Source organism: Cricetulus griseus, chromosome X (assembly GCF_003668045.3).
Source record: "Cricetulus griseus strain 17A/GY chromosome X, alternate assembly CriGri-PICRH-1.0, whole genome shotgun sequence".
Lineage (NCBI taxonomy): Eukaryota > Metazoa > Chordata > Mammalia > Rodentia > Cricetidae > Cricetulus > Cricetulus griseus.
In genome coordinates, this window is record NC_048604.1 from 94,986,312 (window position 1) to 95,013,304 (window position 26,993).

At 39.2% G+C, this 26,993-nt stretch overlaps 1 protein-coding gene across 1 annotated transcript in view; it reads left to right on the forward strand.

Annotated features, from left to right (window-relative positions):
* Nucleotides 1–26,993, forward strand: part of Map3k15 (mitogen-activated protein kinase kinase kinase 15) — a 95,793-nt gene that overhangs the window by 12,311 nt on the left and 56,489 nt on the right. Inside the window, exon 5 of the mRNA XM_035449753.1 lies at nt 21,626–21,706. Coding sequence (XP_035305644.1) covers nt 21,626–21,706 — 81 coding nt within the window. The remainder of the gene's footprint in view (nt 1–21,625; nt 21,707–26,993) is intronic.

The following is a 26,993-nucleotide window of genomic DNA, read 5'->3' on the forward strand; positions in this document are numbered from 1 at the left end:
TTGGTGATATTCATATATGCTATTGTGTGTATCACTAGTTTTTTGTTGCTATAGAATATTCCATTGTAAATATTCCATAATTCATGGGCATTGAGGATACTCCAGGTTTAGAACGCTAAACCAAATGTCTTTGTAAACATTTCTCGTGCATGTTTTTACATAGATATATACACACATTTATGTTGGGTATATATATTATGTATGTGTTATGTATGTGTAATGGATACCAGCAAATGATGGAATTTTGATTCACCAAGGGGAGGGGGCATCATAATCTCTATGAAAATGTGGGCTCTCCTTCATGTTCTTCACCCCAAATCCAATTGGCTTTTAAACTCAACACCCCAAAGTAGGGGGAGTATCTGAGGAATGAAGGCCATCCTTCATTAAGCCTGAAAAAACAAAGTCTAACAATCCTGTCTCCCTAGTGTTGTAAACTCTAATTTTAGTAACACTTGCCTCCATGTGGTTGATTTTTGATTTAAAAGAATTAAATGTGTCATCATTTGTGAAATTCTTGACTAAATTCCTGGTGCAATATAAGTACTATAAAAATGAGCTTGCTAAATAAGAACTGGGAGCTATGTAAGTTGCTTGTTGCTATTTTTTTTAACTTGACAGAATAAAGCATACCCATTGTCAAATAGTAGGTAAAATAATGATTACTGTCCTCTCAAATGAATGAAAGAATAAAACAGGGTTTGAAGTGGAAAATTGACATCTAAAAATGGGTGTGACAGTATGAGATGATTCAGAGACAAATATATTTCCAATCTGGAGGGGGGAATATTTGGTATTGTGCACAGAAGCCCAACATCAGTTTTACTTTCTGGTCTCATTGTCTCCTGTCACATACTGAATCTGTTGAGCTCAGGCAAGGGTCATTGGTACTGAAAACCTTATTTTTCACACAGTAAACTAAGAGTTTTGAATTGCTTCATCTGTATACATAGTCTTGAAGTTCATGTTTCTATTTTAACTTGTCCAACTATCGTCATAGTTGTAGTAGGATATGGCTTTATATACAGTTTTAAGGAAGTTAGTAGTGCTACCTTATCTGTATAAGGGGAAAATAGTGGTGGGGAAAAGAAAGGCATATTCCTGCATTTCAGTTGACCTTTAACTTTTATGAAGTGAACCAAAACATGACCATAAATTAGTTACTAAAGGTTGGCAGGCATGAATGATGTTTGACCCTCAGATGGCAAGGGCTCCCTGTCAGTGGGAAAGCTGGCTTGAGCCAGCCAGTATTTCCTGGTATCTTCCACTTCACTGCATTCAGAAGCCCATTCAAAGCTACTTGAAACTTCCACTGAGCAGTTAAACTGCTGGCCTTTCATGGTGTAGAATCCTTTACCAGCAATTTTGTATTTTCTATTGGTTTTATAGAAAAGACTTTACTATTTACACTATTGCAGGCATAATATTCTAACCAAGGATCTAGCCAGTGGGCTGAAAGATGACTATGCTTGACAGTGTCCGAGAGAAACAATTTAAAGGAAGAAATATTTCATTTGGCTCTCAGCTTCAGAAGTTTTAGACCATAGTAGTCAGCTCTATCACTTATGGATCTGTGGAGGCAGTGTATGGTAGGGATCACATAATAGAGCAGGGAAACAAACTTCATGGCTGGCAGGAGCAAAAGGGAAAGAGGGGGACAAGTTATCTTTTCAAAGCATGCCTCCAGTGGCTCACTTACTCCATCTCCTAGTTTTCACTCCCTCCTGATGATGATATCATATGAATCTATCAACAGATTGACTAGATCAGAGACTTCAGGATCTAGTCATTTACAAAAGGTCTATCAGCTAGCAACTAAGCCCCTAATATTTGGCCCCATTGGGGATATTTCATTTCTAAACTATAGCATTCTACCTCTGCTCCCCTACAAGTTCATGTCCAGCTCATAATACAAAATGCATTCAATCCATTTCCAAGAGTCCCTCTATCCTTAACAGCTCTGGCACTGTTAGAAAGCCCAAGTCCATAGTCGCTTTGAAATCTAAAGGTAAACTATTGGTTGTGAACCTCTGCAAAATGTAGAAAGCATGCTGTATACATTCCACATTCAAAGGCACAGAAGAAAATTCCAGGCCCAAATGGAGAAATGAGACCAAAAAAGGGGGATGGGACAAAAGAAAGACTAGAACCCAGTAGATCAAACCTTGAATCCTATAGATCCATGTCTAGCATCCATGAGGGTGGTGCCATTATGTATGTTCTAGGTGCGTTAGGATTGTCCTGGTGCTGTGGCCTTGCTGTTTACAACCAATATGACCTTTTGGGCTAACCCTGCTTGCCCCTTGGCAGCTTTCTTTAGATGTTCAATTTCTAATATCCCTAGTAGTTTTATCTGCACAGCTTTACACATTGCCTTCCAGGTGTTGCCTGCAGGGATCTTGATCCTGCCACACATTAGCTACTAGGTCAAGCCTCATGACCCCCATAATTCTTGTTTTCTATATCCTTGTGAAAACAGTATCATATGGGTAACATCAAGGCCTGTTGCCAGTTTAAGCAGTGTCTGTGCCTCCCTTGGACTATGGCTTCTGTAGCTTGTAAGTGCTCAGATGAGTAAATAGAGAAACACTTTCCAAATGGCCTTATGCCAGCAGAAAGCCCTAGAGCTCTTTTTTTCAAAGCAAAGTCTTTCAAATTAGTTAATCTTTACACCCTTGAGTCTGCAATGACCCAGTCTGGGTCATTGCTGGAGATACTCAAGGTATCTTTTCTATTGTCCTGATGCAAAATAGTTGGTTTCTTTTAATGGCCCAGATATCTTCAGCAGCTTTTCTGCTCAATGTAAAATATCCAAATATTTCTGCTTAAAATTCTCATTGTAAACTTGGCTAAAAGGAGGCAATGAGATAGATGCCACAATCTGAATGATGGCTTCCCTTGTACTTCCCTCTGCCAAATTTAGTAGTTTACCACCTTTATTTTTAAAATTATTTTTATTTTTTGTATATGGGCATTTTCCTTGCATGTGTGTCTGTGTACCACATGCATGCCTTGTACCTGTGGAGGCCCAAAGAGGCACAGATTCCCTGGAGTTGGAATTACAGAGGTTGTGAGCAACCATGAGGGGTAATGGTAAATTGGATCCAAGTCACTTGGAAGAGCAGCTGATACTCTTAACCACTGAGCCATCTCTCTAGCCCAATCTATCACCTTTAAATTCATCCTACTATACAATCTCAAGACACTGTAGAAAGGTTCTTTTTCATGATATTATAACATAAATATCCTCTGATTCCCATTAGTGTTCTTGTTACCATCTGAAATATCATCAACACAATCTTTACTATCTGTATTTTTATTAGCCTTCTGGTCTTCTGAGCTCTCACTATACTCACCCATCAAACTTTGGTTACAACTCTCTCTCTGTCTTACACTCCAAATGTTTTCAAACTCCTAAGGAAACCAATTCCAAAGGCTTCTGAACCACATTGTCAGATAAACCCATAGTTAGAGCCCCACTCCTTGGCACCAAAATTTGTATTTGTTAGTGTTCTCTACAGGAAAAGAGCCTAATAGGGTGTGTGTGTGTGTGTGTGTGTGTGTGTGTGTGTGTGTGTGTGTGTGTGTGTGTGTGTGTGTGTGCTTAAGTATACTGTACATCATATATAAAATAATTATAAAATATAATTTAATACATTTGGCTTATATATTTGAAAGTTAGATAGTCCAACAATGGCCATCAGTACCATAATAGAAAGTCTGAGAACCTGGCAGTTTCTCAGTCCAAGAAGCTAGAAGTCTCAGCAGAACAAGAGAAACCAATGATGCATTCCCAGTGCAAGGCTACGGGTATTTAAGCTCTTGCAGAGTTGCTGATGTGAGTCTACATTGAAAGGATGAAGAGTCTGGGGTCTAATGACCACAGGCAATTGAGGTAGCAGTAGTAGACCTGCTTGTTTGGGGAAAATGGAGCTTGCATGTGAGGACTGGTAGACTCTTTTCCCCTATTTTCTATCTGGGTCCACATTCAGGCCAGATCTTTGCACTTTGTTTGTTGTCCCTGAAAATGGAGGACTGGGATAATTGGTGAAAGTAACTTAATCTGGCATATATCAGAGGGACACTAATCTTAAACAGAACCTGTAGAAGCCATCCAAACCTCAGTATCTGGATTCCCCAACCAGGTCATTGTTTAAGTGAAAGGAAACTTTGTCTTGAAGAGTCATATGGGTTTGTCATCTCTGTAGTAGCTATCAGCCTCCTTTTGTCTCTTCTGTTTATATTCACTATTCCGTGTAACCATCTCTCTCTTTTCTGTTTGTTTTTTGAGACAGGGTTTTTCTGTGTAGCTTTGTAGACCAGGCTGGTCTTGAACTCACAGAGCTCCACCTGCCTCTGTCTCTTGAGTGCTGGGATTAAAGGCATGTGCCACCACTACCCAGCAACCATCTCCTTTCTATGGTTATATAAATAGCCATTCTGTATTAAATGTTTGTCATGAATAGAAAAATGCTATTTTCCAATTGTTACAGTACATTGTCTTCAGCTACCTAAAAGCAAAGGTATTTGTTATTGTTTTCTTAAAATGACAAGAACCATAAACACTGCCAACTTAGAATTATGTAATTCTAACTTTTTATTTTATAGAGGATAAAGAAAAAAGTAAAGTTCCAAAATTTAACAGCTGGTCAATTTGATTGTGTCATATCATTAATTAGCATATGATATGTAATATAATGATATGTAATAGTTTATAAAGCTAAGGTAATAATATTATGGCATCACTAATTACACTAATCTCAAAATGCTTTAATTCATATTTTGTGCCTGTAGGACTACCAAAACAAGCCATGGAATTCCAGTTAAAATTGCTGGGCAATCTCTCTATATTTCTTGGTTGGTATGTAATTGAGAGTACTAGATGGTAGCTGAATGTTGGTTGACACTGTTTTTATAATAGATACTTTAGTTAAGAAACAAATGTTTCTTATTGTCATAAACTCATGTAATCTGAAATTTACTCTTAAGGAATTTTAAGGTTGTGATTCAGTAGTATTAAATACATTCTACTGTTGTAAAGTAGACCTCTAGAACTATTTCATCACCCAAGCTTGAAATTGTCTATTATTTTTCAACTCTACTTCCCTCCTCCTTGAGCATCAGGTAACTACCATATTTTTGTGAATTGGACTATTTTCAATACCTTATATATGTTTAGTCTTCTGTTCATTCTTTATTTGACTTTGTGTATTCAGGTTGCATACCCATTGTGCTATGTACCAAAACTTTCTTCTTTTTAAAGCCTGAATACAATTTCATTGTATGAATAGACCATGTATTGTCTATCCATTCATCCTTTGATGGATATTTAGGTTAACTTTACCTCTTGGCTATTGTGACTCCTGCTGTGAACAAAAATCCTGCTGTGTTAGTTTTCTGAGAAAATGAATTACCTTGTTTCCTTCTGAACAACAGCCTTGCCAATAGTACATGTTTTATTTTTACAAATTACTTGCCCTTTCTGTCTGCTCATATTGCGTTTCACTGGCCACCTCGAGCTTAACATATCATCCTGTTTTATTTCCTTTTTGGCTCTCTCCTATTTGTTCTCCTTTATTTACTGACTCATTTAAATATCAACAGAAGTTTGTATGTTAAAAGGAAGTGAGCTAATGAGGGATGAATGAAGGTAGTAGGCAATTTTTAAAAAAATCATGTGTGTGCATTACGTTCCTACACAAATAAGCAAACTCATTCTCTTCAAAGTAATTTGCTGCAATAATCTGCATTTGTCAGTGTTGCCTTTATTCAGAATAGTATGATACCAGAAAGGAAATTTTTGTTTTGCCTCTGGAGTTGTTTAAAAGCCAACTTAGAAGGAACATGGAAAATTAATATCATTTTAGTATATTTTACAGACAGACAAATCTGAATTTAAATTGCAGCACATATTCTTAAGTCTTATGATCAGTGTCAAAGCATTTTCTACCTTGTCAAGTTAAGTTTTTTGGATACATAGTTAGTAATGTCAGATTGAGCTATATGAGACCCTATCTCAAAAATAGGTAGGTACGTAGTACATACATACATACAGTTTTAAAAAGCTGAATTTAAAAGATTTCTTACTTGAAATGTTTGGGACTAGAGTAATTTTTTGTTTTTTAGGGTCCCCCAGATTTTAGAATATTTACATGCTTTACCACTTGAATACCCTTATCAAAAAATATGAAATCTGAGGCTAGAGAGATGACAAAGCAGTCAAGAGCTGTAGCTGGGCTGTTCTTGCAGAGAACCTGGCTTTGATTCCCAGCCCCCACATGCCTCAGAACAGTCTATTACTCGAGTCCCAGAGGATCTGATGCCCTTTTCTTATGTCATGGACACTTAATGCACGTGGTATACAGACATTCAAACAAAACATCCATATACATAAAAATTAATTTTTTTAGAAATATGAATGTCTAAATATGATATCCTTAATTTTTTATTTTTAGATTAGGGATACTCAACCTGAATTACTTGTTATAGTCATGGCATGAAGCAGGTGATTATCTGTGGCTATTAATATCATGGTGTAGTTTGATCTTTCATAGTTTACCAGGCTTGAGTGATAACACCTAACTACTTCCAAGTATCAAAACAGTTGACAAAATGTAGAGATTACCACCAATGAAGATACTTATCTTCAGCTTTGGATAAAATTCTTAAGGAGACATTTATGCCTGTGTTGTTAGCACAGAATATTGTTGGTTTTTAATTAGCATATAAATTAGTGGATTATGGTATTTTCTTTCATACATTGTTTTTGTCATCTTCCCACAGTAGTTCTTCTGCTTTCATGTAAGATGACTATTTTGAATAGGACAAGGTTTATTTGAATGTCAATATTAGAAGGCACAAGGAGTGGTAGTATGTTTGGTGATTTCAAAGTTAATTACAATGTGTATCTCATTCTTAGTCTGATTGACATTGGGGCTCAATAATTCTCTGTAATTGGAGCTATCCATAGTCTTTACCTACTAGATACCAAGAACTTAATGCCTCCAGATATAAGAATTTAAAATGTCTCCAAACATTGACAAATGGCCCATGGGAAACAATAACTTTGCTGCTTTGGAATGATTTGAGAAATATTTCAAAATCACAATGCTGTTTATATTCCACAAAGTCATAGACTGGACTCATAGAACTAAGGATGGTAGCATTAATGGAGGCTTCTAAAACTTAAATAACAGTATCATAAGCAGAAAATTTAACATAATATTCAGCAAATAGAATATGTTGGATAAATGTTAATTGCACTTCTATTTATCAAAGGAGAATCCCAACAATGTTACCAGTTTTCTGTCAAAGAAAGTACAGCTCTAAAATAATTAAATAAAATTAGTAAAGGAATTTTGAAGAATAGTTGTTAGTACTACTTAACACCAGTCTTTCTAATAAGATTTAGAATATGTTTTGTGTTTATTTTTTTTATCTTGTGTATTTTGGGGAAAAATGCCGTCTCACTTTTTGTAGTGGTTTAAGGTATTTTTTTTAACCTTATGACATTAGAGTCAGATATGGGAGACTTTGTGTTAACATATCTTTCTTCTTGTGTTTTTAAATTTGAGATTAGTATAAGTTTTTTTAACTAGTGTTTAAAAATTAGCACACAGAGTAATGGTTTTAAATACAGTATTTTTAGATTTTTTAGATTGTAGTGTAACATTTCATTTTGCTTATCTCTCCATTGTTTTTCCTTGTCCTTCTCCCTGCTGTCTTTCTTCCCCTGATACTCCCTTCTGCTTTCATGTTAAAAATACATCCAAATTTAAATCTTAGATTCTGCATAGGAAAGAAAATGTAGTATTTACCTTTAATTTAGCAAGTCTTTCATCTTTGAACCTCAATATCCAGAAAATTCCAGTGATACAGCATTACTAGTCAATCATTTCATTGGTGCTTTAAGGCTCATGGTAGTAAGTATTGGCAGCTACCAGATTCAGATATCATTTAAGGGCCAAGCCATTATTTGTAATACATTTTGACACATAAAATAAGCCATTAATCATTAACCATTTGTCTTAATCATTGTTCTGTTGCTGTGAGGAGACAACTATGACCAAGGCAACAATTTATTGTAATAGAAAGCATTTAATTTGGAGGTGGCTTTCAGTTTCAGAGGTTTAGTCTACTATAATCATGGTGGGAAGCATGGCAGCATACAGGCAGACACTGGAGCAGTAGCTTGAGAACTACATCCTGAGCCATAGGCAGAAAGAGAGACAGAGACTGACTGACTGGGTTTGGCATAGGTTTTTGAAACCTGAAAGGCCAACCCCAGTGATGCCTTCCTTCAACAAAGCCGTACCTACTTTTATCAAGGCCATACTTCCTAATCCTTGTAATCCATCTCAAACAGTGCTACTCCCTGGTGACCAAGCATTCAATTTGAGCCTGGGGGTGGGGGGCATTCTTATTCAAACACCACATCATTCCTTGAGGAAATTTAATCTGTAAATTGCTAGCAAGTCCTCCACTTGGCATTAAGTGGACAGCATGTGAATATTCTCTATTACTTGAGTATTTAAGTACAAGTTCCCATATTGAATCTGGAAAGAGCAAATTGTAAATCTGCATTTTTACTTGGGGAAGTCACATTCTCATCCTCTGTCCAAGGATTCCATGTATGTTTTTTTTTTTTTTAAAGTCTCATTTATAGGCGCTCCTGAGATTTCCCTGTAAATCAACCTCTCTTAGTCTCAGTGTATATTAAAAGACTTCATGTGCATTCATTTCTTTTGTTATTGCCCTTGAAATTAGGCATGAAAGAAACAGGGAAGCAGGTTTGCAGATTTCTCAGAACAAATTTCTGAAGGTTCACAAGAACCACCAAATCAATTCTATGCGTCTCCCTTCTGAGTTCAAGGATAATAGTTCACATTTTAGGCTAAATACTGTCCGTATCATAGTTTCAGGTGGTGCTTTACCAAAGACTCCAGTGCTTGAGTGTGTGTGAATAAAACATTTCTAGTGTATCACAGCTGTTGCTAAAGCAATACAGAGACTAATATTCCTGTGTTATGGAGTTGTCAAAAACTGACATTTGTGTGTAGGGTATGTTTTCATTTGGGGGTAAGGTAACTATATTCCACCTCCACTTTGTTGATGTTTACCCATGCACCCGTAAGCAAGTCATGTGACGTCTCAGGAATTAGAACATTGCAAAGATAAAATAAAATATAAGGAGAGGGACATCACCCTCCAGGGGGAGCAGAAAGGATATATAATAGGTAGGGTTTATTTGGAGGGGATTTAGAGGAGGAGGGGAGGGAGAGGGAACTAGGATTGACATTTAAAACAATCTTGTTTCTAATTAAAAAAAAAAGACAGCTACTTAAAAAAAACAAAAAAAGGAGAGGGACAGTGAGATGGCTCAGCAGGTGAAGGTATTTACTGCCAAACCTGACCACCGGAATTCATTCCCCAGGACCCACATGGTAGAAAAAGAGAGTTAATTCCTACATGGCTGCCGTGTTATATTTACATACATGCATGCACACACATGTGTGAATACATTACACAATTATACAGTGAGTGCAATAAAAGTGTAAAAGGAGAATGGGTTATATGTCGAATTCCAGACTTTTGGTTGTACTCAGTGCACAGTTGCAAGGTCACCTGGCACTACCCCAAATATTTCTGTAATTGATGTTGACAAGATCAAAGGTAGGCTCCAACTATAATGATCAGTTTAGTTCAACTTGAATGAAGGACTCATTTATGATGGAAATAGGTGAGGGAGGTTGGTGATAGAGATTGAGGACTATTACTTAGGAGGGATTTGAATATTGTTCTGTAGATATTAGGTTGTTTCTAATGATTAAGCAAGGCAGCCATATGAGCCACTATTTGTATAGTCTTTTCTTTAAGCCGGTCATCAATCTCTTCTGAACCCATTAGTCCACTTTAAAACAACAACAAAAAGAGTTGGTTAGGGTGGTCTTAAATATTGCTTTTCTTTAAAAATTTCCATGAGTTTGTAACAAAAGGCAGAAAATTTTTGAGCATTTTTGAGACCTTGCCTTTTTAGAGGACCCGTTATCCTATCTGTAATCTCAGTCCTACTCATAGATAGAAGCTCAATTCTGTCACCACTCAGGGGAGAGTGCAGTAGCTATATACGCTTTCAGATATTACATTGTATTCATGAATGTCTTATTTAAACAAGATTTTGTCAGAACATGGGCTGAAAGCCATACTTAAAATTTATTTCGCTACTAAATGACAAACTTACCTCAAATAATTTGTCCTCTTCCTTGATTAGCCCCTATCTGGTTTTGTTGTTTTGCTGCTTATGAATTTAGAAGCAATTTCAATTTGATAGATAATCTCAACAGGAATTTTCCTTAGTAAGAGCTTTGTAAGGCTAAGGATGTAGCTCAGTTGGTATTTTCCTACCATGCACAATACCCTTGTGTTTGATTCCCCAGTACCATGTAACATAGTGGTGAACACCTGTAAGCCCAACACCTGGGATGTGGAACAGGAAACTCAGAAGTTCAAGGTCTTCCTTGCCCATATAGTAAGCTCAAGGGTAGTCTGGGATACATGATTCCCTGTTGAAAGGGGGGTAAAAGAAGAGAGAGAGAAAATCCTTTCTGTGTACTATAAAGTCACAGTCTACATTCTCTCTTAGAAGCAGCTTCTTAAAAATGGGGTACACATAATTTATTTGGGAGGTGATCATATGATGCTTCAGAAGAATACGAGAATGTATAACAGGAAAAGAAGAAATGCTGTAGGCATAGAAGACATGTGAAGAAGCAGAAAGCTAGGGCTCTATTCTAATTAGGACAAACTTCGTTGTTGTCTTACCTAAGGGAGAAGAGCTGCCAATTTACCTACCAAATCCCACCCATCATTGGTTGCTGACTATTCTGTGTGGAGATGAGTGCTGGTAGGATAAGGGCAGAGATCTGAGTATCTGTTACTCCTACTGTTATTGGAGTTGACTTCACATCCTTAATGTCTCCTCTTTTCATCAGTGTTTTTTTTTCTTTAAATACTAAGTTTTTCCTACATTATATTTTGCATAGAATTTTGGGAATTGTTTCATTTTAGTTTCTCATAGTGACTTGTTCTGCTTTGCATAAGAAACCAGATATATCTGAATTGTTTATGTGAATGAAAGCTATTATGAGATACTGATATTATACTCTGTTGAAGACTTTTTTCTTAAACAATTATTTTTATTTTATTTGTGTAATACTTGTGTAACTGAAATAAGAGGACATAAAAAACTTGTCTATGATGACTCTGGGTAATGTACATTGTAAATCTTTGTCAGGCTTATTGCTATGAATTTAATTTTCAGGAATATTATTAGTATACAAATGTCAAATATTAAGGCTTTAATACATGTAAAATGATAGATTAATGTTCATTAAATAAACTGATAGTTTTGTGCTGAGAATTACATGAGATATACAAATCAACTGTAACATTGAATATCTAGGTTAGCTTGTTCTATATATAATAATGGCTAAATTATTAAATGTTATGATGATAGCTGGTATCTTACATTTCTAAGATAAATTTTAACTTAACAAATAGACATTAAAAGTAAAAACTGTTGCCTGTCTGTATTCTCCTTTTTGTGATATAAATTTTATTTTTGAGAATTTCTTACATAAGTACTGTATTTACATCATTCCACACATCCATCTCCCTCTTCCCCTTCTAATTCTTCCCATCTGTCCCCACTCTCTTTCTCTCTCTCAAGAGAAGATTTTTTGTTTGCTAGGGTGTAATACTTCTCTAGTCAAAAGTGGTTTTAACCTGGGTGAATTACCACACACCTGTTGTCCCAGCTACTAAAATGCTGAGGCAAGTGGATCTTTTGAGCCTAGAAGCTTGAGACTGCCTGAGCAACATAGAAAAGCCCCATCTCAAAAACATGTTTTGTTTGAGTGTCTGATAAATGAATACCCAGAAAGCTTTTAGCAGTACATCTCTGGATTATTCACACATACATGGAGCTTCTTCTGAGAGGAACTTGAGAGAATCACTATAATGAGAAAACTACCCCTCCTTTATGAACAGATGGAGATTGTTGGCTCTGTCATTGTTCCAAATGAAACATCAATGCTAACCTTCAAAGAACCATCTAGAATGAGAAAATGTTTTAAAAATATTTTTATTATTCTTTAGAATTTCATACATGTACAAAATGTATCTTGGTCCTATCTATCCCCTATTCCTCCCTGAAACTTCCCCCAGGCTACCCCTAAACACACCCTTTCTAAATTTATGTTCTGTTTTTTAAATAACACACTGAATCCAATTTTTGTTGTTCATATGTGCATGGGTGTGTGGTCATCTACTGAGACATGGGCTACCTACCGGTGACCACCCAGGCCAAAAAAGTGACTCTCCTTCCCCCAGCAGCTGTCATCTGCCAATAACCCCTTGGCTAGGGTATCAGGAGTCCACCGCCCTCAACATATATCATGTTGAAATTATCACCTGGCTTGATCCTCTGCAGGTCTTATGCTGGTAACCATGGCTGCTGTGAGTTCATGTGTGTAATAGTCATGTCATGTCCAGAGTACAGCATTTCACAGCACTCCTTCCCATTTCCTAGCTCTTAAATTCTTTCCACTTCTGAGATGCTTCCTTAGCTCTGGGTGAGGATTGGTATAGCCATCCCATCTATGGCTGAGTAATCACAATCACTTATTCTCAAACACTTTGGGCAGTTATATTTCTCTGTATTAACCACTACCCTCTGAAATAAGCTTGTCTGATCAAAATTGAGAGTATCACCAATCTTTGTATGTTAAACATAAATATTTGAGGGTAGTTTGACAATGTGCTATTGAGCAAAACATCAGCTGAAAACTAAGAATTCAGAGGGAAAGAAAGGGATGATGATGGGGATAGTAATGGGAGTGAATATAATCAGTTCATTGTATGTATGCAAGCACACACGTGCATGCACGTACACACCCCCACACATATGAAACTTAAATTTTGTTTTTATGAGTCTTTTAAAATTAATTTTAATTTTATATGTATGGGTGTTTTGTCTTGATGTATGTATGTTCACTGTATGCATGCCTGATGCCTATGTAGGCCTGAAGAGGGCATTGGATGCCCTGGAACTAAAGTTATTGAGCCAACATGTGGATGCTAGGAATTAAACCCAGATCCTCTGGAAGAATAGCAACTACTTTGAACCACCAAGCTATCTCTCCAGCCCCAAAACTTAAAATTTTAAGTTACTTGTCACCTATTCTCTCCAAAGAAACTTGGCAGCTGGATCTTCCATGTTTTCAAATTTGGGCAAGTGGGAAGAGACAGTTTAAAAGTGTCCAATTCTGTTGAATAGTCTTCTAGTCACTGTAAAGCCATCACATTTTTTTAATTTATTTATTTATTATTATTATTATTATTTGGTTTTTCAAGACAGGGTTTCTCTGTGTAGCTTTGGAGCCTATCCTGGAAATCGCTCTGGAGACCAGGCTGGCCTCGAACTCACAGAGATTCCCCTCCCTCTGCCTCCTGAGTGCTGGGATTAAAGGTGTGCACCAAAAAAAATTGTTTTTCATTTTACATACCAACCCCAGTTCCTCCTCCCTCCCTTCTCCCGCCCTCCCCCACCTCCTCCCAGCCCACCCCCATCTGCTTCTTAGAGGGAAAGGGTAAGGCCTTCCTTGAGGGCTCACATATTTCTTTGTAATTCTCCTGAGGACTGGGGAAACTTGGTATGATGGGAGCACAGCAGGAGTGCTTCTGCCCTGTGATATAACTTGGACCCACCTATAGAGTAGAAAACAACTGTTTTGGTTTGTGTTTCTTTGGTTATGGGCATTGTTCACATGAGAACACAGGTTGTCTCTAGTTGTTCCCTTCTCTTCTGTAAATATGAGGCATCTGGCCAGTGGAGGGCACCTGTTTTCCTGTGGCAGGTGTGTATCTGTCAACCCAACCAGGAAACAAACTACCCTATGTATTTAAAATAGAGGAAACTGAACACAGGAAATTGGTTGCACAGGCAATGAAAGAGTTGAGGAGGGAATCAGAAAACTAGGAGGCAACCTAGAAATTAGCAGCTGTTAGGAAGCTGCTCTCACTCTTTACCTAGCAAGGTCTATAATATAGGTGGTAGTACCAGAAGCCAGATACAGGAGTAACCTAGAGTAGTGATACTCAGGCAGCCTTCTAGGAGCTGTCTGTGGAAAAGAACCAGTTATTGCTGGAGCTGCCCCAAACCAAGAAAGGACAGAAAAAGTTGCCTGGTCTTTTCCTCCTCCCCATTCTCCAATTACCTGCCTAGACAGCCTTCCCAGTGGCTACTGCCAGATAGTCATCAGAATCGTGAAAACTTACAAGCTCCATGAACAAAGCAGAATAGCGAAGACTGGGAGAGTATCTAAAAGAAAACAAACCCATCACTGCCCCAATGAAGCACTTTCAGATATACCAGTTGTCTTCTGTATGCTCTTAACACAACTTTATCATGGCATAGTTTATATAGAATAAAATGTAAAATTGTAAGTATATAATTTGATGAGTGTGGTCAACAAAATATACTCATGAGTTTACCAGTGCCGAGGAGCTACAATGATTCAATCCCCAAAAGTTATCTTTTTTGCCCCTTTCTAGTCACTTGCCCCACCATCTAGGCCCAATTTGTGTATTATTGATTGATCTAGTTCCACAGCTCCTCTTTTCTGTTTTTGGTAGTGTCAGAATTTGCATATGCCCATTCAGTGATTCTTTTTAAAAATTTTTTCCTATGGTTCTTGGGTTCTAGAGTTTTCATTTCTTTCCTTTCTCTCCCTTGTTCCTTAATTCCTTCTCTCCCCTTTTTCCCCTTTTTCTCCCTTTCTCCACCCCCACCATGCACAATATTTATGGAAGCAATGTATTAATAACTGATTTCAAATTCTTGTTTGGAGTAGATTTTTGGTTTTCTTTCCAAGTCAGGGTTTCTCTGTGTAGCAGCTCTGGCTGTCCTAGAACTTACTATGTAGACTATGCTGGCCTTTAACTCACAGAAATCTGCCTGCCACTGCCTCCTGAGTGAGCAGTAGATTTTTTTGTAACAGGGTCTTAATGTTGCTCAGGCTAGCCTGAACCTCAAGGTATTCATTCCTCTTGCCTCAACCTCCCAAATGCTTAGATCATGCACACAGGTACCCACACCTCTCCCAAGTTTTTTTAAACTTTCTGTAAAGTCATCTTTGGGTCAGTACAATTTGATTATATTGTATCTCAATTATTGGATCACATTTTCTGATTCTCTACACATGTCACAATTTTCTGTACTCCACACATCATATTTAAAAGACCTGAGTCTGAAGTATGGTTTTATTTTAATTGTTATTATGAATATTGGAAGCCTTGCCTAGGCCTGGTGATTAAGCATTTATGGCTTTTAAAAATAGTTTTAGAGAATTGCTGGTTTAACCATGGTTTGCATTTTTAATTTGATTCACTTCACCTGTGATTAGCCCAACCTCCAGCCTCCTGTCCCTCTACTGCCTTTCTGTCTTGTCAATATTTGTGCAAGAAGAGCCAGGGACTGCCATTTCTGATATCTTTGGGTTCACTTCTTGCAGGACCTAGAATCCAAGTGCTGTGATTAATGCATGTGATAGCTTTTGGTTTCTGAGCTTCTTTTTGTGGCTTTCTAGACTAAATTTAGGGGGTAGAGATAGAGCAACAGAATTGTTAGAGCAAATGATTTTGATTTGCTTAGGGATTATTCTAAAATGGTTCTCTCCTATCACCTTATACTATTTCCACAATATCTTATTTACTTCTTGTCTTTACTATCAAAGGCTCTTTTCTTACAGCCATCTACTTAGACAAGGCAAGCAAATGTGGAAATTGTCATGTTTCTGGAATTGACTTCATCACAACTTCCCACCACAGAAAGGACTGTTCACATGCTCGTATGTCCTAAAAGTCTTCTTATGTTTTCAGCACCTGCAAGACAGTGTTCTAGAAAGGATGGTGGTCTCATCAGAGAAGACCTCACTCATTAGAAAGTGATATGGAGTAAAGGTCAGAAAGTAATTACAAGTCATGTCATTTAAATACATGGAGAGGAAAGCTATAGGTAGAGAGACCAGCACAGGGAACAGCAAGAAGGCTTGCACAGCTGGAGCAGAATAGACGATTGGGAGTATAGATGGTAAGAGATGAGATTGGAGAAATAACTGGCTACAAGATCTTGGAAAGTATTGAAGACCATTTTTAGAAAATGATAATTTTTCTAAGCTAAGAGTCCCTGAAGAATTTCTGTTGTAGTTGTTTGAAACAAAGTTTTCACTGTGTAGCCCAGGCCACAAATGTATAATGCTCCTCCTGCTTTAGCCTCTAGAGTGCTAGAATTGGAGGCATACACCATCACAGCCAGCTTGCTTCAGGAGACATAACAGATTAGAGCTGTTACCTGACATAAAATTGTTGCAGGATCAATGACCTCTGTGTTAAGAATACATTATAGAGAAGTAAGGGAGAAGGTGGGGGTGACAGTGGCTTGAGTCATGTTGGTAACTGTGGAAGTCATGAGGAGTGGACTTTTCAGATATGGTTTGAAATAAAATCCAGTGGCATCTGCTTGATGAATAAACAGTATTAAGGGACATAAACTATGATTAATGTTATATTTTAGCCTAAATAACAAGAGTACTGGACTGATCATTAAACAATATTGGGAAGCTGAAAAAAGGAAATTATGATAGTATGGTCAAATGATTTTAGATGTATTGAAATTGATGGATTAAACATGCACAGGATGTGCTCAGGTGGAGATACGGAGTTTAGGAAAAATCTGAGCCAGAAAGAGAAATTTGATATAGATGGTTTGAAAACTCGGGTTGTAACAAGATTGTGTCATGAGGAGATCTAATGTATTTGATAGAGAGGAGAAAGGCTAAATATTTGTGTGTGGAGATACTCCATTGCTAAAGGATGATGGATATAAGTTGTAATCAAGCTCTAGTAATAGGTTAATCAGGTGAATGCAGTGTCCTACAATTCAAATGAATGAAAAAGGATCCACAGTTGTCAAGTGCATACACAGGTCAAATGTATGTGTAGCTCAGATGATCAGAAAGTTTAAGGACTGAGAATTATTGCATAGATTTAGCAGTAGTGCAGACACTGAGTCAGATTGTGCAGTATAAAAGGCATGGATGTCCAAGTCTCATCTCTGGAGAGTAACATTTAATTGATCTTGGGTGCACACTGGGTCCCTGGGCTTTTAAGACCCCTAGTTGTGTCTAATAAGGTTAAGACCCACTATCTTCTTTACTTTCTCATCATTGTGAAATGTCCTTAGTGTTAGAAACTGATGTTGCTGACTGATTAAGCACAGTAGTTCTTTATCTATAGAGCTTGTTTCTGGATACTTGGGATCTGAAAATGATAAGCAGATCTGAAAGCTGATTAGTAACCACTAAAGGGACTGGCTGTTTAGCACCTGTCTTAAAGTAGCTTTTAAGCTGAAAAATCTCCTGGCTTTTCATTTTTGTCAGGTGCTTGATTTTTGTTGTTGTATATTCAAAAGACATTTCATTTTAACAAGGGTCAGTTCAAATTAATAATTTTTTTTTAAAAAATCTCAAAAGGAAATTTTAGTATAACTAGTCCAGAAAAAAGTAACCTAGCCTGAATTCTCATCAGCAATTAAGAATTTAGGTGAGTTAAGTATATTCTTTGCAAAATCCTGAATAGTTCAACCCTCAAAAGTCAGCTAGTAACAGGTGTAGAAATTTTGCACCTCATTAAAGTTTTAAAATTTTTTCATATTCTTTTTTTTTTTGGTTTTCAAGATAGAGTTTGTCTGTGGCTTTTGGAGGCTGTCCTGGAACTAGCTCTTGTAGACCAGGCTGGTCTCGAACTCACAGAGATCCACCTGCCTCTGCCTCCCAAGTGCTGGGATTAAAGGCGTGCGCCACCACCTTTATTTTTCATGTTCTTAGCATAGACATGAGTTATCTAGATGCTTCAGTAAATTTCAGTTGGTTTGGTATCTATTAGCTCTAATAATGAAAGAATATCATGGTAGGCTATACAAAAGACAATCTGGTTTGCAGGTTGGGTAAATTAGATACTATAGGACAAAGAGAACAGGAACACAAATGGTTTAAAACAACAAGATGGAAACAAAGAGTGGAAAAAAACAGGCTTAATTGTTACAGGTTCCCAGAAGGAGGCCAAGTGTGCCTAGATTAGCCCTTCTCAATCTGGGTTAAGTTCCAGAAAGAGAATTAAACCCTAATGCCCTATGGCACCCACTGAACGACATGAGTAATTTCTTTCCTGGCTGTGCAATGGAGCTAGTCATGTACCATCTTTGGAAGGATTTAGAAAATAGTCATACAAATTTTATTGTGGGTCTCCAGTTTAGAAAGACTATTTAGATACTATTCTGTCTTCTTAGTTGATAAAGTAAATTTTTTATTACAAAAATACACAAATTTATTGGGTGTTGTTGGCACATGCCTTTAATCCCAGCACTCCGGAGGCAGAGGCAGGTGGATCTCTATGAGTTCGAGACCAGCCTGGTCTACAAGAGCTAGTTCCAGGACAGCCTCCAAAAGCCACAGAGAAACCCTGTCTCAAACAACAACAACAACAACAAAATATACAAACTTTTATTTGGTTTTAATTTTTTATTAATTTATTTTTTTACATTCCAATCCCAGTTCCCACTACCTCCTCTCCTCCTGCCCTGCCACACCTCCCATCTGCTCCTCAGAGAGGGTAAGGCATCCCCTAGGAAGTCTACTAAATCTGTCCCATCATCTAGTTGAGGCAGGACAAAGGCACCTCTCCACTCCCAACACCGCTGTGTCTAGGCTGGGCATGGTATCTCTGCATATAGAATGGGCTCCAGTAAGTCATCATGTGCATTGGTGGACTCACTGCCAGAGGCCTCATATGTCGTCCCAGTCACATCATTGCCACCTACGTTAAGGGAGTCTAGTTTGGTCTTATGCAGGTTTCCCATTTGTCAGACCTGAGTCAGTGATCTCTCACAAGCTCTGGTCAGCTGATTCTGTGGGTTTCTCCATCAGGGTTTTGACTCTTTTGTTCATATTATTGCTCCTCCCTCACTTCAGTTGTAGCTTCGCCCAATGTTTAGTTGTGGATTTCTTCATCTTCATTCATACACACACACACACACACACACACACACACACACACACACACACACACACACACACTCTTATTTTACATACCAATTCCCCCATTCCCTCACCCTCCCATCTTCCCATGCCCCACACCCATCCCCAAACACACTCCCCAAGGATAGTGAGGCCCTCCCACAAAGGACCATCAAAGTCCTTCACATGATTTGGGGAAGGACCTAGGCCCTCTTTTGTGTATCTGGGCTGCAATAGTATCCCTCCATTAGGGAATGGGCTCCCAAAGTCCGTTTGTGCACTAGGGATAAACACTGGCTCCACTGTTAGAGGTCCCATAGACTGCCCAGGCCTCCTAGCTGGCACCCACATTCTGAGGGCTTGGTTTGGTTCAATGCTGGTTACCCAGCTTTACCACTAGGGTCTCCATGCTCTCACTAGGTCAGGTCAATTGTTTCTTCAGGGTTATCCAGAACAGTCTTGGCTCCTTTGCTCATCCCTCTTACCTCTCCACAACTGGATTCCAGGAGTATGGCTCAGTGTTTAGCTGTGGGTGCCTGCCTCTGCTTCGATCAGCTACTGAATGAAGGCTCTAGGAATAGCAACCAAGGTAGTCATGAATCTCACTTTAGGGGAAGGTCATCAAAGGCAACCTCTCCACCATTGCCTAGATTCTTAGTTGGTGTCATCCCTGTGGAACCCCGAACATTTCCCCAGTATCAGACCTCGCTCCAACCCTATACTGTCTCCCTCTATAAAAGCATCTCCTTTCTTGCCCTCCTCTATGCTGGAGAGGATGTGGAGAAAGAACAACACTCCTCCACTGCTGGTGGGAGTGCAAACTTGTACGACCACCAAAGAAATCAGTATGGTGGTTTCTCAGGAAAATGGGAATCAGTCTACCTCAAGATCCAGAAATTCCTCTCTTAGGCATATACCCAAAGAATGCATATTCATACAACAAGGAAATATGTTCAACTATGTTCATAGCAGTCCTGTTTGTAATAGCCAGAACCTGGAAGCAACCTAAATGCCCCTCAACCAAAGAATGGATAGAAAAAGTATGGTACATTTACACAGTGGAGTGTTACTCAGTGGAAAAAAACAATGGAATCTTGAAATTCGCAGGCAAATGGATGGAACTGGAAGAAAACATCTTGAGTGAGGTAACCCAGTCACAGAAAGACAAAAAGGCTATGTCCTCACTCATATATGGATATTAGACATAGAGCAAAGGACTACCAGCCTACAATACACACCACTAGAGAAAGTAGGAAACAAGGAGGACCCCAAGAGAAGAACGTATGGTCCCCCAAAGAAGGGGAGGGAGACAAGAACGCCTGAGCAAATTGGGAGCATGGGGGAGAGAGGAGGGAGGTGGGAAGGGGAGAGGGAGAGAGATCAGGAGGTCTGACATGGGATTTCTGCATCTTCCATCTGTTTCTGGAAGAGGACTCAAGCTTCTCTGGGGTTGCGGATTGTAGGCTGGGTATCTTTTATTTTATGTCTGGTATCCACTTATGAGTGAGTATATCCTATAGTCTTTCTGGTTTTGGGTTGCCTCACTCAGGATGTTTTTTTTTTTCTAGTTCTGTCCATTTGCCTGCGAATTTTAGGATGTCATTGTTTCTTGGTGCTGAGTATTACTCTATTGTGTAAATGTACCACATTTTCTTTATCCATTCTCCAGTTGAGGGACACATAGGTTGTTTCCAGGTTCTGGCTATTACAAATAATGTTGCTGTGAACATAGTTGCACAGATGTCCTTGTGGTATGAATGTGCATCCTTTGGGAATATGCCCAACAGTAGTATTGCAGGGTCTTATGGTAGGCTGGTCCCTCGTTTTCAGAGAAATCGCCATAATGATTTCCACAGTGGCTGTTCAAGTTTACACTCTCACTAGCAGTGGAAGAGTGTTCCCCTTTCTCCACATCCTCTCCAGCATAAGCTGACATTGGGATTTTTTATTTTAGCCATTCTATTTGATGTAAGATGGAATCTCAGAATGGTTTGCATTTCCCTGATGACTAAGGATTTTGAGATTTCCTTAAGTGTCTTTCTGCCATTTGATATTGTTCTGTTGAGAATTCTCTGTTTAGATCTGTACCCCATTTTTAATTGGATGATTTGGTAGTTTGATGTCTAGTTTCTTGAGTTTTTTGTGTATCTTGGAGATCAGCCCTCTTTCAGATGTGAGGTTGGTGAAGAACTTTTCCCATTCTATAGGGAGCTGTTTTGACTTGTTGACCATGTTCTTTGCTTTACAGAAGTTTCTCAGTTTCAGGAGATCCCATTTATTCATTGTTGCTCTCAGTGTCTGTGCTACTGGTGTGATGGGGAATGTACTTCTGTGTATGTTTGTCTTATTGATTGTTGAATAAAGTGCTGTTTGGCCAATGAGGCAACCAAGTTAGACAGTACTAGGAGTCAAAGAGGATTTTGGGAAATGTAGTAAAGAAGTGTTGATCCAGGCAGGAAATGACATAGCAGGAACACTCATACATAAACAAGGAAGAAGGAAGTGGGCTCTCTCTTCCTTCAGATTCGTGATGTGATCCACGAGCAAGGGAGGACGCCAATGGAAGGCATCTGATAAGTCTTATAAAATATATAGATTTTATGATAAATAAGACTGAGCTAACAGATGAGAATCCTAGTCATTGGCCAAGCAGCATTTGTACCTAATATAAGTCTCTGTATTATTTTGTCCATCTACGTGGCAGGCAGAACTCAGGCGGCTGGCGGAGACCACCCACGTGGGCTCGGGTGGCTTTTGGCGGAAATATTTATTGTAACACTGGTGTTTTATTTAGGAAGTGGTCTCCTGTGCCTATGCATTCAAGTGTATTTCCCACTTTTTCTTTTATGAGGTTTAATGTGGATGGATTTATGTTGAGGTCTTTGATCCATTTGGACTTGAGTTTTGTGCATGGTGATAGATATGGATCTATTTGCATTCTTCTAGTTATACCAGCACCATTTCTTGAATATATTTTCTTTTTTCCATTTTATATTTTTAGCTTGTCAGCAATTGGTTGTTCATAGGTGTGTGGGTTAATATCGGGGTCTTTGATTTGATACCACCTGTCTGTTTTGTGCCAGTACCAAGCTGTTTTCATTACTATAGCTCTATAATAGCTTGAAGTCAGGAATGGTGGTACCTCTGGAAGTCCCTTTATTGTACAGGTTTGTTTGGGCTATCCTTGGTTTTTTGTTTTTCCATATGAAGTTGAGTATTGTTCTTTCAAGGTCTGTGAAGAATTGTGCTAGGATTTTGATGAAGATTGCACATTGAATCTCTAGATTACTTTTGGTAGGATTGCCATTTTTACTGTGTTGATCCTACCTATCAAAGAGCATGGGAGATCTTTCCATTTTCTTGTTAGCAATGACATTTTTCCTTTTATTATTTAGAAACAATAATTTTACATATCAATCCCCCGTTCCCATCCCCTCCCATCCTCCCATGCTCCCTACCCACCCCCCAACCACCCCCACCCACTCTCCAAAGATGGTGAGTTGTTCCATGGGGATCATCAAAGTCTGTCTCAACCTTTGGGGGAGGGCCTAGGCCCTCCTCCATGTTTCTGGGCTGCAATAATATCCCTCCATAGGGAATGGGCTCCCAAAGTCCATTTGTGCATGATGAATAAATACTGGTTCCATTGTTAGAGGTCCCATAGCCTGCCCAGGCCTTCTAACTGGCACCCACATTCAGAGGGTTTGGTTCAGTCCAATACTGGTTCTCCAGCTTACAACTGGGGTCCATGTGCTCTCACTAGGTCAGGTCGGCTGGTTCTGCAGGTTTCTTCAGCTCAGTCTTGACTGCTTTGCTCATCCTTCCTTCCTCTACACCTGGATTCCAGGAATATGGCTCAGTGCTTAGCTGTGGGTGCCTGCTTCTGCTTCCATCAGCTACTAGATGAAGGCTGTTCAGGGGGCCAGGTTTGGTCCTGTGTTGGTTCCCCAGCTGTCAGAGTAGAGTCCATGAGTTCCCACTTTCTCAGGTCAGCTGTTTCTGCAGGTATTCCCAGCATGGTCTTGACCCCTTTGTTGGTCACTCCTCCCTCTCTGAAACTGGATTCCAGGAGTTGGGCTCAGTGCTTAGATGTGGATCTCTGTTTCTGCTTCTGTCAGCTACTGGATGAAGGGTCTAGAATGGCATTTATGGTAGTCATCATTCTCATTATAGGGGAAGGGCATTTAAGATAGCCTCTCCTCTATTGCTTAAGTTCCTAGTTGGGGTTATCCTTGTGGATCTCTGTACAATTCCCTAGTGCTAGATTTCTCTTTAAACCTATAGTGGCTCCCTCTATTGATGTGTCTCTTTTCTTGGTCTCCTCTATTCCTCTCCCCACTCAACCTTCTTGATCCCTCATGTTCTCCTCCTCCCTCATTTTCTCCCCTCCTCTTTCTTCTCCATTCCTCCCCCACTCCCTTCATGCTCCCAATTTTTTCATGAGCTCTTGACTTTTCTGCTTCACTGGGGAACCAATCTCCCTTATGATCCTCCTTGTTTCCTTGTTTCTTTGGAGGTGTGGATTGAAGGCTGGTAATCCTTTGCTCTATGTCTAAAATACATATATGAGTGAGTACATTCTATGTTTGTATTTCTGTGATTGGGTTACCTCACTTAGGATGGTTTCTTCAGGTTCCATCAATTTCCCTGCAAATTTCATGTTTCCATTGTGTTTTTTTTTCTGTTGTGTAGTATACCATAGTGAAAATGCACCACATTTTCTGTATACATTCTTCTGTTGAGGGCTATTTAGATTGCTTCCAGGTTCTAGCTATTACAAATAATGCTGCTATAAACATGGTTGAACAGATGTCCTTGTTGTATGAATGTGCATCTTTGGGATATATGCCTAAGAGAGGAATTGCAGGATCTTGTGGTAGACTGATTCCCATTTTCCTGAGAAACTGCCATACTGATTTCCATAGTGACTGTGGGAGTTGGCACTCCCACCAGCATTGAAGAAGTGATCCCCTTTCTCCACATCCTCTCCAGCATAAATTGTCCCTGGTATTTTTGATTTTAGCCATTCTGACAGGAGCAAGATCATATCTCAGAGTTGTTTTTTTTTTTTTTAATTCAAGTTAGGGAACAAGCTTGTTTCACATGTAAGTCCGTTCTCCCTCTCCCTCCCCTCACCCCCATCCTACCCCCCACCCCTTGCACCCACCACTCCCCAGGCAGGGTAGGGCCCTCAAGGGGGGGCTCTGCAAAGTCCACCAAATCTTCCTGTGCTGGGCCTGGGCCTTTCCCCATGTGTCCAGGGCCAGAGTGTATACCTTCACATGGGATGGGCTCTCAAAGTCCCTTCTTACACCAGGGAAAAATGCTAATCCACTTCCAGAGGCTCCCTGGAGTGCAGAGGCCTCCTTATTGGCATCCATGTTCAGGGGGCTGGATCAGTCTTGTACTGGCCTCCCAGGTAGCATCTGAGGTCGATGTGCTCTCCCTTGTTCAGGCCAACTGTTTCTGTGGGTTTCTCCAACCTGGTACAGACCCCTTCGATCTTCATTCCTTCCTGTCTTCAACTAAATTCCAGATTTCAGCTCAGTGTATTTCTGTGGATGTCTGTCTCTGCTTCCATCAGCCACTGGATGAGGGCTCTAGAATGGCATGAAGAGTAGTCATCAATCTCATTTTAGGGGAAGGGCTTTTAGGTTATCCTCTCCTCCATTGCCTGGATTGTCAGATCATGTCATCCTTGTAGGTCTCTGGAGATCTCCCTAGTTCCAGATCTCTTCTCGGACCTATAGTGGCTCCCTCTGATATGGTATCTCTCATCCTGTTCTCTCTCCTCTATTCTTTCCCCTACTCAATATCTCTGCTCCTCCATTTCCTCTCCTCTACTCCTCTTCTCATGCTCTTATTGTGGCAGCACCCTCTTCCCTACCTTCATGCTCCCAATTAGCTCAGAAGTTCATGCCACTTCCCATTCCTGGGGTCTGTTTATCCCTTAGAGTCCTTCATATTTCCTAGTTTCTTTGGTGAAGAGGATTATGGGCTGGTAAACCTTTGCTCTATGTCTAAAATTCATATATGAGTGAGTACATACCATGTTTGTCTTTTTGTGACTGGGTTACCTCACTCAGGATGGTTTCTTCTAGTTCCATCCATTTGCCTGCGAATTTCAAGATTCCATTGCTTTTTTCTGCTGAGTAGTACTCCATTGTATAAATGTACCACATTTTCTCAATCCATTCTTCAGTTGAGGGGCATCTAGGTTGCTTCCAGGTTCTGGCTATTACAAACAATGCTGCTATGAACATGGTTGAACATATGTCCTTGTTGTATGAACATGCACTATTTGGGTATATACCCAAGAGAGGAATGGCTGGATCTTGAGGTAGACTGATTCCCATTTTTCTGAGCAACCGCCATACTGATTTCCAGAGTGGTCTTACAAGTTCACACTCCCACCAGCAATGGAGGAGTGTTCCTTCTTCTCCACATCCTCTCCATCATAGATTGTCATTGGTATTTTTTATTTTAGCCATTCTGACAGGTGTGAGGTGGTATCTCAGAGTTGTTTTGAGTTGCATTTCTCTGATGGCCAAGCATTTTGAGCACTTTCTTAAGTGTCTTTCAGCCATTTCAGATTCCTCTGTTGAGAATTCTCTGTTTAGTTCTGCACCCCACTTTTTAATTTCATTGTTTGGTGTTTTGGTGGCTAGCTTCTTGAGCTCCTTGTATATTTTGGAAATCAGCCCTCTGTCAGATGTGGGGTTGGTGAAGATCTTTTCCCATTCTGTGGGTGGTCGTTTTGTCCTACTGACTGTTTCCTTTGCCTTGCAGAAGCTTCTCAGTTTCAGGAGGTCCCATTTATTAATTGCAGACCTCAGTGTTTGTGCTACTGGCGTGATGTTCAGGAATCGGTCTCCTGTGCCAATTTGTTCAAGGGTAATTCCCACTTTCTCTTCTAGAAGATTCAGTGTGGCTGGATTTATGGAGAAATCTATCTATCTGCAATCTATCTGCAATCTTTTGCATGTCCGAATCCAATTGTGCCAGCACTGATATCTTCTTTAGTTTCTTTCTTTAAAGACTTGGAGTTCTTGTCATACAGGTCTCTCACTTGTTTTGTTAGAGTTACCCCAAAATATTTTATGTTATTTGTAGCTATTATAAATGGTGATGTTTCTCTGATTTCCTTCTCAGCCCATTTGCCATCTGTATATAGGAGGGCTCTTGATTTTTTTTTTGAGTTAACCTTGTATCCTGCCACATTACTGAAGGTGTTTATCAGTTGTAGGAGTTCTCTGATAGAATCTTTGGGGTCACTTATGTAAACTATCATATCAGCAAATAGCGAGAGTTTGACTTCCTTTCTAATCCTTTTGATCTTGTGTTGTCTTATTGCTCTATCTAGAACTTCAAGGACTATGTTGAATAGATGTGGAGAGAGTGGACAGTTTTGTCTTGTTCCTGATTTCAGTGGTATTGCTTTGAGTTTCTCTCCATTTAGTTTGATGTTGGCTGTTGGGTTACTGTATATTGCCCTTATTATTTTTAGGTTTGTTCCTTGCATCCCTGTTCTCTCCAAGACCTATATCATGAAGGGGTGTTGAATTTTGTCAAAGACTTTTTCAGCATCTAGTGAGATGATCATGTGTTTTTTTTTTCAGTTTATTTATATAGTGGATTACATTCATGAATTTTTTTTATATTGAACCATCCCTGCATCCCTGAGATAAATCCTACTTGGTCATAGTGGAAGATTTTTCTGATATGTTTTTGAATTCAGCTTGCAAGTATTTTATTGAGTATTTTTACATCTATATTCATGAAGGAAATTGGTCTGTAATTCTCTTTCTTCGTTGTGTCTTTGTGGGGTTTGGGTGTCAGGGTAACTGTAACCTCATAAGA